The following is a 13,834-nucleotide window of genomic DNA, read 5'->3' as shown; positions in this document are numbered from 1 at the left end:
GATTTATTTCCTTCCGTTTCATAGAGGTAATTTAATAAATAATTCGTTTGAAGCAATACCAAAGAAACAACTAATGATATCTGATCTCTTGCACTTTGTATCGTACAAAATGCGTACGCAATGACACAGTCAATATACTTGAAAAATACGCTAAAAATAATTTATAACACTCGATATACTAATAGTTACTACTTGAATTTAAGTTTTAATCTTGATGTCATTGTACTATTTTGATAACACCAAACAAAAGAACTAAGTTAAGTTTTATTGACTAATACATAAAATGCTATCTTCAATTAGTTTTTCATTTACAATTAAAACAAGGAAAAATCTGATCATGCAAATTTAGGAGATTAAGATATCTTATATTAGCTCCATTATCTATTGTCAATGTGTGAAATAGCGAACTTGGCACATTTTATACTTCAATCAAAGCGATTCTACATTACGTTGAAGAAAACGCAAATTGCTTAACAAGAAGAAGATATCGGGTTTGAATTTGTGAAGATTTTCCATGGATTTTACTCATTTCCACCCAAGCAATGTTGGGGCCGTACCTTTAAATATGATCCCCGGTAGAGAGCATCCTAGCTTATCGGTTTCTGCTCTCATATCTTTTCATATTTAGAAGGCTTGGATTCTTGAGTGTGGTTTCGTATTTACGTATACCATCCAATATTTTATTCTCATCTGATAAGGATTAATTTCAAATCATAAATTTTAAAGAAATTTAATCAATGTCGTGCACGTGCATACATAGCTTAAAATAGTACAATTTTAAACAAATTCCTTATCTTATCTTTTGGAAAGGTTCAATTACACAATTTCAACTACGTAATTCGAAGGTCTTTGCAGCTTCCGATTAATAACAGTAATTCTAGAGAAGAATTGCTATACGTACATATGCACATTTTATTAGAGATAGCTTATTTGATTTGATCGTACTGTAACTCCCTTTCAACAACGAGGTTTTATCAGACGTGGGCCTAGGAACATGAATTCCGAACCTCTTTAGCGGGTTCAAGATTTCGAGGCTCCTTCACGGGGAATCGAACCCGGGTCTCAGTGCACAAAAGTCACATACGTTAGCCATTAAACTAGCGTGGAGGACTTGTTCGAACTACAGTCTGCTAATCAGAAAATAAACTTTTTAATATATATAAGTTTCAGAAAAAGTTCAGCGGTGGCTCAGTGCTAGAGCCTGCACCTACGGTGCTTGGGGTCCCTGGTTCGATCCCAGCTCGTGCCGTGTGAACTTTGTGGTGGACAAACACCGTGCTCGTGGGTTTTCTCAGGGTTCTCCCACTTTCTTCATTCCACCATTTCACTCATCTCTCATCATCACCGTCTCCTTTAGCCTAACCGGCATAAGCATGGGACGTAAACCTTAAAGATTTTATTTTCATTTTTTTAATGGCCTGCGGAACATGTGTGAACATCTTTCCTTCGTGTCAGTCTACACGTTATAGAATTACACGCGTACGTGAACATATACAGAATAAATTACGGTATTAATACTGTCAACCGTTGATGAATTTCATGGTTTACATCAATGATTGGCAAATTACGATGCGCAGGCCAGATGCGGCCTTCTGAAAAATTCTATGCAGCCAACAACATGATAATAATTTGACGACTTTAATTTAACTTCAGAGAATCAATACATTCAAATTCGAATCAGATTATGAAAAGCTTTTCATAACTTTATACACCACATTCCCCTAAATAATCTTTCAATTACCAGAGTTTAGTATCACAACAATTTTGTAAATTATACCATTGTTGGTTTTAATAAATTACAGTGGGACCCCGATAACTCGAGTCTGAGGGGAATACACAAAAATTCGAATTATCGAGTGTTTGAAGTAATCAAAGTTCGGGTTATAAGGCAACCACAACAAAAATTCGAGATACTAAGGTTCCGTGTTCCTCATTAAGAATAACAATATAACCTCTATAACTCGAAGGTTTATTCATTCAACCTCTATAACTCGAATTTTTATTCATTCAAGCTCTATAACTCGAAGTTTTATTCATTCAACCTCTATAATTCGAAGTTTTATTCATTCAACCTCTATAACTCGAAGTTTTATTCATTCAACCGCTATAACTCGAAGTTTCATTCATTCAAGCTCTATAAGTCAAAGTTTTATTCATTCAACCTCTATAACTCAAAGTTTTATTTATTCAAGCTCTATAACTCGAAGTTTTATTCATTCAACCTCTATAACTCGAAGTTTTATTCATTCAACCTCTATAACTCGAAGTTTTATTCATTCAACCTCTATAACTCCGTTTTATTCATTCAACCTCTATAACTCGAAGTTTTATTCATTCAACCTCTATAACTCGAAGTTTTATGCATTTAACCTCTATAACTCGAAGTTTTATGCATTCAACCTCTATAACTCAAAGTTTTATTCATTCAACCTCTATAACTCGGAGATTTATTCATTCAACCTCTATAACTCGAAGTTTTATTCATTCAACCTCTATAACTCGGAGTTTTATTCATTCAACCTCTTTAACTCGAAGTTTTATTCATTCAACCTCTATAACTCGAAGTTTTATTCATTCAACCTCTATAACTCGAAGTTTTATTCATTCAACCTCTGTAACTCTCAAGTTGTGAAAGTTCCTTAAATTAAATAAGATGACTAGTAAAAATAAAATACCAGATATAAGTAAAACACAATTACAGTACACATTAGCAACAATGACAGGAGTAGCAACATGACAATTACGTAAAAGCATAGAACTATATCTTCGAGTTATCGACGTCACATCAAAAGAAATTCGAATTATACAGATAAACTTCGACTTGTGGAAGTTCACCAGACACGAAAGTTCAAGTTATCGATATTTTAAAATATAATTATGAAACCCTTAAACTTCGACTTATCGAGGTTGTGATTTTTAAATATTACACTTGCAGAGGTTATTTTAATTAACATTGGATATTATGGAGAGTTCAAGGAAATGTGAAAAAAAAATTGAGTTATCAAGAAATTCGAGTTACCGAAGTCCAACTATGTAAGACGCACCGTTTAAGTTTGTTTTTGTTTATTCTCATTCTCAGAAAGTTTGTTCATCACCGGTCTAGTTTAAAAGACTATCATCAGGTCCTGATTAAATTCACTTTGGATCACCGGAGAAGAATACTGTTTCACACAAAATGGAATCGTCTAAATCCATGCACCTACGTCGAAGCTACGTGTGAACATACCCACAACATATTGAAAACCCTTCTATTTTGGAAGACGATTAAAACGAAATCATAGAGCGATTTTCAACAGTTATGAATTTTCTACTCTGTGATTAGGTTCATATCCATCACGTCAGCATGCATGTTTTGTTATTATCGTTTTGGGTACTGCATGACCTACGTAATAGAATTTTTTTTTACATGTTTCTTTTTATTCGGAACAAATGAGGAAGGTCACAAGAGAGAGATTAAAAAAACACTACATATCTCTTTCCGTCTGATATTGACCTCAGTACGCAAGGGCGCCTGTTCCGAATGAGGTTACTATAACGCACACAATACTAATAAACATATGTATTGTACTGTATAATAAACGTACACTGAAATCTTGAGTCAAAATTATTGTCGGCCCCTTAATAAGTTTCTCTACGAACAATACATTTAAAAAGAAAAAAGGAAAGAAAAACAGTGTGATGATAATTGAATTACTAATGCGATAAAAATCAAAAGCCATTCTTTTTTAGCGTAACGAATTTTTTAAAACGGAAATGAGTAATAAGGTAGTGGTGTGCGCGCGTAAAGCTAAGCGGAAATGACTTTTTAATGACAAATGTGATTTGACGAAATGCATTCCATACGTTTTGGGTTGCCAACTTCCTCGCTAAATTATTTTAATACATGCTAAAGAAAAGATCATAATTTACAATAGAAGGATTCCGCTCATAATATTTTGTAATTCTGGATTAGTAGAAACAAAATGAGCTAAATTAGCTGCGCTTCTAACCCCTCTAGTTTCCATAGGTGATACCAGTATATGCATACATATTTACAGGGTGTTAATGAACTGTACCGACAAACTATAAAATCCCTTACATGAAAATAAGAGAACACGCTCATATGGATCTATGGGGAACAATGGGTATAGTTTCAGAACTAGAAGTGTCTAAAATCGTCGGAAAGCGCTATTTCGAATTCGAGAAAACGTAGAGTGGCGGTTAATATTAACACAAAGGAAGTCATAATACCCAATCCAAAAATGCATTTAGGATTTAGGATTTAGACTTCTGGGATTTCAGCATATAAGGCTATTTAGCCCTTCACGATTTGGGGGATTACGTCCTTCGGCGAGCACACAATCCGGGGAAAGGGAAGGAATAAAGGATTGGGGAAGGAAGGAAGCGGCCTGGGACCTATAAGTTAGGTACCAGCCCGGCATTTGCCTGGTGTGAATGAGGAAAACCTCATTTAGGGGGGCTGGCCTGAAAATCATGTTACACTTTTTCGACCGAGTGACCCCACCGGGAATCGGACCCGGGACCGCTCGCACCGCCAATGCAAAAGTGTATATTTCATCACTGTGTAATGGGTGTGCAAGGAATTCTCTACAAGGTATAATTCGCAGATATGCTCCCAACAGAATTCTCAGATATGCTCTGATTTCAAGGTGGATCCAAAGTAGATAAAAGGTAAACCTTAACCGTAGTGACCACGGAACGCTTCATCTGGAAGTCGAAAGTGTTAGAGAACGCCGCCAGCATCACGGTTCCTCGTATTCGGAGTTATGTCTGTTGGGATGTTTTTCTTCACGCTTATGCGTGAAAAAAGTATAAAATATACGCAAAATTGTTTCATATGCATTCCGGACGGGTAGTGTCTACGAAGCTCTTATCAAAATATTTTACCTTGTTTATTAACTTTGTTTCTGCGAAACTAGAGGTTTGCGAAGGGAGAAGGTTAAGATTTCTATTCCACCAATTCTTTCACAATCATTCTATTTTATTATTTAACGGTCTCCTTTAGTTCACAGGGCATAATCGTGAGACGTAAAACAAATATGTTATTTCATTTTTTTAAAAAAAAGTTCTCCATCTCCAAGGATTGTCACTTTTGTAAGTCCATATACAATTTTGATAGAAGAAGAAGAAGAGCCTAATAACCAAGGATGTTATAAATAGAGGATCTGCCCATACGTATCTTCATCCTATTAAATCGATGACGCCAAAAAAACAACCGAGCATAGGCACGTCTGATTGGCTACTCTTGTTTCTGCCATCGTCTGATTGGCTACTTTTGTTTCCGCAGTGATTGTTGGCTCAAAACATTGTGATCCTATTGGGCGGAGTGGGCAGGGTAGGGGTGGTGAAACTGTGACGTATAGCTTCAAGATTTTGTTGTAAGGGCAGATCCTCTATTTTATAAGATCCTTGCTAATAACATATTTTTACGCCAGAATATTTTAGCATTATTTCTGAAAAAAAAAATAATAATATATTTTCCTATTTATAATTTGGTTATCTCTGAAAGATTCTACGCTTCTGCATTGAGAGGCAGATCAAAGGTTTAAGGAAAGAATGACATCTTAAAACAAATCGCTATCTAAGAAGGAATGAAGAAATAAATGATTCTTGGAAGAAGTGCTCGCATATGAAAAATTTCAAGACAATAGCAAATTGGGAAAGAGGGATTTAGGATTTGGATTTCTGGGCTTTCGGCATCTAAGGCCATGTAGCCCTTCACGATTTGAGGGATGACGTCCCTCGGCGAGCACACAATCCGGGGAAAGGGAAGGAAGAAAGGATTGGGAAAGGAAGGAAGCGGCCTGGGACCTATAAGTTAGGTACCACCCCGGCATTTGCCTGGTGTGAATGAGGAAAACCCAGGAAAACCTCATTCAGGGTGGCTGGCCTGAAAAAGCTGTTACACTTTTTCGACCGAGTGACCCCACCGGGAATCGAACCCGGGACCGCAAATTGGGAAAGACCTATCATTGTAACAATAATTTATCAAGAATATTGGGAAATAATTTACGTTGGTTTTGAGATAAAGATGTTTTAGTTGCTGCTTCTAGAATAACGCAATGCATAAACGCATAAATTTATGTGTTGTGCCAATTTCCTTAGTAATTAGCAAACCCCCTAGTCGAACTGGAATATCGTGTCTCATGAGATCAGCGAAGTCAACCAGCATTGACCTGGTCAGAGGAAAGATGGGTTATCATTCGTAGGTGTCAGCATTATACGTCCAATCAACGTTGTGAGCTAATTGGGGAACTATTTAAAAGAAATAATAGTTAACTTCGGTATGGAAAGCCAGCGTTAATGGCTAATGAAGGCGATGAGCTTATTACACATTATCCCAAAGGACATGAATGCCAAAAGCCGGCTTGTAAGCATTGGTTCTCAAAGGTCTGTTCAACGAGAAGCTTATTATTATTATCTTTATAACTAAGGACATGTTAATTTCAAGTGTTTTTAGCTCAGAGCCGCATATGAGCTAAAAACACTTGAAATTAACATGTCCTTAGTTATAAAGATAATAATAATAAGCTTCTCGTTCTGGTGATTATTTATAGCATAACATTAAAATGTCGTAGATCATTTGACGAAGTAAAATTGACACTTTCTTCACAATGACCGTAAAAAGAAAAAGAAATACTTTAAAACAATGCTTTTATAAAATGCACTAAAAGGGAAAACATTTTTGTGGGGTAAAATGAAGAAATAAAACTAAAGCTAAAAGCATTGTACTCTCCTTCTAAAGTTGAGAGCTAAAGTTTATGTAGAAAGAAGAAAATACATTTTTCGTAGGGCAAAATGAATAAATGAGACTATCACTAAAAGCAATGGCCGCTTTTATTTTTCTAAGATTGAGCAATAAAGTTTTTATGCAAAGGGGGGAAAAAGTTTTTTCGTAAGGGCAACTGAAGAAATAGGACGAATACTAAAAGGTTCTTAATAAGTTTCTTAATAAGGTTCTTAATAAGTGAGCGCTCTTTATAAGTTGAGGACTAGAGTTTTTGTTGAGATTAAATATTTTTTTCTGGGATAAACTGAAGAAATCAGACAAACATAAAAGCATGTTGCGCTCTTTCTAAAAATGTTGTGAAGAGGAGAAAATAAGTTTTCCATAGTGTAAAATGAAGAAATGAGGGGCTTCTCTATCTCACGTTAAGGACTAAAGTTTGTCCGGACAGGATAAAATACCTTTTTTGTAGGGTAAAATGAAGAAATGGGACTAATTTAAAAGCTTTGCGTGCTCTTTCTAACGTGAGAGCTAAAGTTTTCGTGGAGAGGTAAAAACAAGTTTTCCCACAGGATAAAATAAAGAAATCAGGCTAAAACTAAAAGCATTATATGCTATTTCTAACATTGAAGACTAAATTTTTTGTAGGAATGAGAAAAATTGGTTTTCGTGGGGTAAAATGAAACTAAGATTAAAAGCATTGGGGTGCTTTTTCAAACGTTGAGAGCTAAAATTTTTGTGAAGAGGAGAAAATAAGTTTTTCGTGGGGTCAAATGAAGAAATGAGACTGAGAAATCCTTCTTGACGAATCCTTCCACTTCACCTCTTAATAATAATTATTATTATTACTGGAAAAACCGCCCGTTCTTCGCATGGTTACAGTAAAATTTAATGTGTAGACCCTTTAAAAAACCGGAAATTTTGATATTACGTAAATTTCTCCTTTTGCTCCATTTAGGAGCGGAATTTTCAAAAACGCTGAAATACATTTTTCCTAAATTTAAGTACCGGTATCGGATTTCATACCTTCAACGCAAGCGAATCTTTTTTTTCCTGAATAATTAAACTGCAATTTGAATATTATAGAAATCTCCTCACTTTTCCCCTTTCAACAGTGATATTTTCGGATACCCTGAAACATGTATTCAGTTACTTCCTAATTTCAGGGATTCCATTGTTATCAAAACCAATGAAAAACTTGTTTTCACATTTAAAAAAAAAAAAAAATCTTCTCATTCCTTGCTTTCGTGACAAAAGGAGTTTTCAATTCAAATTTAATTTTTTCTAACTATATTGCTATGACATGGACGTTGATGAGTGAGAGCAAATTACTTTTACTCTTTTATACCGTAGAATAAAGTGTAGATATCAGTGGCGTATTTAGGGGGGCTTCCGGGCTTAAGTCTCCCCGAAATTTTACTTACTATAGTAAAGTATATGAAATATCTTGCAGAATTTTTACATTTTCAGGCAAAGCCCCCCCCCGAAAGTTAGCAAAGCTCCCCGAAACAAAATCGTAAATACGCCACTGGTAGATATAAATAGATCGATATTGATGAATATTATTTAAATTGCCCTTTTAATCGCTAATATTATTATTATTATTATTATTATTATTATTATTATTATTATTATTATTATTATTATTATTATTATTATTATTATTATTATTATTATTAAATATTAAGTCTGTTGGCAGGTTCTGGAACCAATGACGTGTTTGAGGGCTTTTTAAGGTCTAGAATTGTTTCTTCCACGTTTATTGATCCTCAGCTTCTTCTTTTAACTCTCCATATTTTCTTCTATTTTTTCAAATCATCAATCAGTTGTGTTCTTCTTCTTCCTTCTCTTTGCTTTCCTTCCATCTTTCCTTCTATGGCGATGTGAAGAAGTAAATTTCTGCGCAAGACGTGTCCAATCCAATTAGCCTTCCTACGAAGGATGCTGACTAAAAGCGTTCTCTTCTCTCCTATCTGTTTTAAAACATTTTCGTTTGTTACTCTCTCCGTCTCCCTATAAGAGCATAATTTAAAAAAAAAACGCTGAAACATATATGTCTCATTGTTTGTAATGAGTAGTAACGAGATTCATCTCCTTAACTTCAGGGGTTTATGAGATATTTTATTCTTGGAGGGGTGGAAAGAAATTCCTTTATGAGTTCCTCCGTGGCTAAGCGGTTAGCATACGCGCCTTTGGCGTGGGAGGCCCGGGTTCGATTCCCGGCGGGAGCTCATGTGGTTCGGATTCCACGTTAATCAGTAGGTCCACGTCTCATATAGCCTCGCTGCTGAACGGGACGTTAAACTCAAAATCAACTCAACTCAACTCAGAAATTCCTTTACTCACTTTAGCATCTTTAATTCAAAAATGTCTTCCTTATTCCTTGCTTTCGTAACAAAAGAGTTATTCCCCAAATCTGGCATTTCTAGATATCTATACTACGGCTGGCAGAGCGTTGATAAGTAACACATTTTCATTCTTTCATATAATAGTATAGATCGCATCTGTTTCGTATTTTAGGAGTGGGTTTTTTTGAAAATGTTGAAACACGTAGTTACTTATGTTTAATTTAAGACTTTGTATACCAAATTTTAGACCTCTAACTTAATCGAAACCTCACATGGGCACTTTCTGAAAAAAGTAGGAAATTTTAATATTATAGAAATTGATCCCTTTCTTTCCTTCGAAGAGGAATTTTCGGAACCGCTGAAACACAAAGTTCTTTATTTTTAATTAACAGATTAAATACGGAATTTCAACCTCTATCATAAGCGAACATTCACATTGGGCATTATCTGAATACTTGGAAATTTTAATATTATAGAAATTGCGTTCTTATTGCGAGAACACTATTCGGGGAAGGAAGAACACTGCTACTATCAGAAATGAGTTACCAGCTCTACAGCGGAGTGGGAATGTTCCCTGTTTTCATTCAAACACTGGTTCACACGTTTCACCAGGTTAGCAACAACTTTACGAAGAGTAGAAATGTTAATGTTCTCAATGGCACTGCGAATGTTCGTTTCCAGGTCTTGAATAGTTCGAGAATTGTTCTTGTATACCTCTTGCTTTAAATAGCCCCATAGAAATGAATAGCAGTGTTGCCGGGTGCATTAAGTAAAAATTTTATCATGATAATTTCAAAGTTTGTTTTTCATCGTTTTCAGGAATTGCATAATGTAGACAGATCCTTAACACATCTTTTGATGCACTGAAACATCAGCAAAGTTACCAATTCAGAGTGTTAATTTATGAAAACTACGATTTCCCTAGTTCCCCCTTACACAGGCCTCATCCGATTAGTTATCAGTGGAAATGAAAAATTCTTTTTTCTGCTCCATAGTTTCCAAGCTACTCCAACTAAACAAACTGAAAATTAACGACAGGACATCCATACGTATGAGTTATGAGTCAATTTAAATGTTTTCCAAAAAAATTGATTTACACCTTCGGTTATATCTAGCAACACTGTGTGGTTCCTAGTGTACTTCAATCGTTGCTTCCTAGTTGCTTCGTTGCTTCATTTTGGTATAACCATTATCTGTGTATCACTTCAGTTTCAAAGTTCTAGTGTCCCAAACTGCGGGTTGCATTGTATATTGGACACCCTGTAGTTTAACATTCGAAACATGAAATACTGGTTGACTACATTGTGAAAAATTTCTCCGCCAGTGGAATTTCATATCCTACACAAGCCTCTTTCATGTTCACTCACTCATTTTAACCGTAAAATTACAATTTTGATTATGGATTATTCTTAGTCAGTACTCAAAAGCACATACTTTGTTTACTAGTATATAATTTCTTTCTTTACAAATGGTTGAAAAAATTAAGCTATCAAGGTGTATTAGTGAAATGAAATGAAATGAAATCTTTGTTTTACGTCCCACGGTTATGCCGGTTAGTCTAAAGGAGACGGTGATGATGAGATATGAGTGAAATGGTGGAATGAATAAAGTGGGAGGAAACGGGAGTACCCCGAAAAAACCCACGAGCACGGTGTTTGTCCACCACAAAGTTCACTTGGCGGGGACTGGGATTGAAGAGGTGTATTAGTGAATATACTGTATGCTACCAAATGAACTTCAGTTGAATATAAATTTTAACATGACTCCATTCCCTGAAACTAGAATTTGGTTTGGTACGTACACTCATGTCCAAAATGATTGTCGCATATCTATAACTGTCTTCTTGTAAGAATATAATTTGATAATGATTTTGCAGGGTACTTTCCAGGCCGGTAGCCAGCCCAAAAATGTAGGGGGGGCGGACGAAGTTAGGGGGGCGATCTAACTATATCATAGTTCATCACCATATTATAATTCATTTGTACCGTGAAAATTTTAATGGGGAGCTAGCGAAAATTTAGGAGTGGCCCGGCCCCCCTAGACACACCTCGATACGGGCCGCGTACTTTTAATACTGATACTATGTGTATAATCGGGAAAGGTATATTTGTGGTGAATTTCATAGGAAAAGAATTATAAATACGAAAATTAGAATGAGTAAAATAAAATGTTGCTAAATGTACAAGAAAGTTTTATTTTCGTTTTATTGTTCTTATTTACTGCTCTTTTGACATCAAATTTGCCACATACATGTCTTTGCCGATTATACACATACTAATATTATAAGTAATACCGGGAGAATTCGTTATCAAATTACATTCCTACAATATATTTATAGACATGCGACGATAATTTTGGACATGAGTGTACACATTTAATTCATGAACTGACAGTGAGACATGGGATATGAAGAGAAAAAATGTGAAGGCTCTGCGGGCCCGAAACAAGTTAGAATTGGATAGGGGCGGATTCAGGACCGACTTTGGGGGGGGGGGCGGTTGGTTGTCATACTGCTACTTTTAAGGGCTGCAAACTTTGGTTTGGGTTATATATATAAAATAAGGAAGTTTCCTCTTCTGGGGGGGGAGCGATTGCCTCGATCGACCCCCCTGGATCCGCCCTGGAATTGGATTATATTATAGGGCTATATGACTGCCAGCCATGTCGTAATTTTCTCACATCAACATGTAAGTCATATGTATGCTCTTACCGTAATAGCTTACAAAATCAATCGACAAATTACAATTAATTAGTTGATTCCTCCTTTGTGTCTTTATTCTTATTTTGATGAAATTTATAAAATCTATAAACAGAGGCGGATCTAGAAAGTAAAAACTGGGGGGAGCAACCACAACCCAGACTATGATAGGTATGACTTTACTATAGACTTCCAATAATAGTTTCAATTATTTTTGTTACTAAAAAACTTGGGGTCAGTCCCCCCCCCCGGGCCCAGCTAGATCCGCCTCTGTCAAACTTAGTTCTTAATTTCTGATTATTTCCTTTGCAGTAGAAATTTGTTATATTAATTTTCTTCTTTTTCTTCCTCAGGTCGTTACAATATTAAGTGATTCGCACCATGAACACAATTGCCAAATGCTATGTAAAAAAAAAAAAAAAAAAAAAAAAACATGAAACAACTAGAAACAACAATAACATTAATATCGTTCAATATTTACACCATAAGATATATAACGTAAAGTTACAAGAAATTATTCTTTGAACTGAAGTGAGAAGTGGTTCAGTATACAGTCTCCCAGACTGCTTATAGTTTATTTTTTTATATAGCTTAGTGATAGCTTAGTGACTGTTATTGAATGTGATTTTAATTTTTTCCCTGAATAAAACAATTTTAAGTTATGAATCATAAATATTTTTTTGTGACTTTTAAGGCCACTAGAGGTCTCACAGACTTATTATACCGTTTAGGGGTATAGGAAAGTGTTTGTTTAGCAGAAGTTTTATTACGAAGTAAGGATAAAGACAACTGGAATCCAATGTTCGTGCCTATAATGAAGGCGCCTCGCAAAAGGATGAAATGAATAAATGAGATTGGAATCCTAAGCATAGTTTCCGTAAAGACAATGATTTGTGTACATCAAAAAGTTGGCAACCTTGTGTTGTCATCAACGTGGAACAAGGCGCGAACAGTAAATAGTTTGTTCGGATGCACTGTAAAGTTTTTGTTGTTATTATGACACGGTGTCCTTCATCTAGTCTTTTTTTCTTCTTCTTTTTGAATGTTATTTTCATTTTTAATCTCAGTGTCAAAAATGAAAGAAAGTAAAGAAAAACCGGCTGTAACAACACTAATTTATACGGTGCAGGTAAAGTGCTTTTCGTGAAACCAAGTAGCCTTGGCATAATGCCATCTAGTTTTGCAACAGCTGAACAAAATAGAATCATACGTTCAACACAGAAATATATACATATAAAAGAGAAAGAACTAAATTTAATCATACCTTTCGGCATCATCTTGATTATTTTGTAAACACCTGAAGCTTCAATATCACATTTGGCGCGAAAAAAATGTCTCGCAGGAGGGAAATCCTGATTGACAAATCCATTATTGTATTCTCGTTGCTTGATATTCATGAGGGTCTCGTTCACTTGTTTCTCTTTGTCGTTTAGCACTAAATTTGCACCGAGAAACCTAGCTTGTTCTTTCTGAATAAAATCATTTCGTTCTTTTAAATACGTTTCTATTGAGAATCCTAGAATTCCTAACCACAACACCGTAAACAAAAGTATCTGTAATATTTGATGTCGCCCCATCTCCCTATCACTGCGAAATAACTAACAATGCTACACACCATTCACATTGGATGTAGCGACTACTGTTGGCTTCGCTGAGTGCACTCACTATTTCTATGTTGACAAGCTTTGGCCGTGTGGTGCTACGTAACAATACGTCTGCGCAATCGCAGTTCTTTTTTCCCCTTTTTTTGTAACTCCCACTCTTCCTTTGAAATCAGTCAATCGTTGCCAACTTAGAAGATAAGATTACTATCTAATAGAAACAAATGCTACATCGTTCTTTCATAATATATATTGTATAGAGTCTCGTGGTTACATAGGGAGAAATATAAATAAACGTTTGTTTTAATCACTTTTTAATTTTAAAGAGCTACAACACATTATTGCGTATTTTCCTCTGTAGTTTAAAGTGTAAACAATCCCCTATATTATTATTATTATTATTAACTAAAAGTAGGGTTGCTACATTTCTAGGCCTGGACTGGCCCAGGTGGTTAGGCGG

General features: G+C 35.4%; 1 protein-coding gene across 1 annotated transcript in view; it reads right to left on the bottom strand.

Moving 5' to 3' along the window:
• The window catches only part of LOC145681124 (adenosine deaminase-like), a 147,979-nt gene extending 134,541 nt beyond the window's left edge, over nt 1–13,438 (bottom strand). Inside the window, exon 1 of the mRNA XM_081752550.1 lies at nt 13,038–13,438. Coding sequence (XP_081608676.1) covers nt 13,038–13,350 — 313 coding nt within the window. The 5' untranslated portion in view covers nt 13,351–13,438. The remainder of the gene's footprint in view (nt 1–13,037) is intronic.
• Between the last annotated feature and the right edge of the window lie 396 nt (nt 13,439–13,834).

This window comes from Thermobia domestica, chromosome 3 (genome assembly GCF_964235325.1).
Source record: "Thermobia domestica chromosome 3, izTheDome1.hap1.1, whole genome shotgun sequence".
Taxonomy (NCBI): domain Eukaryota; kingdom Metazoa; phylum Arthropoda; class Insecta; order Zygentoma; family Lepismatidae; genus Thermobia; species Thermobia domestica.
The sequence above is the reverse complement of the archived record's forward strand: the minus strand, read 5'-3'. Positions and strand labels throughout refer to the sequence as shown.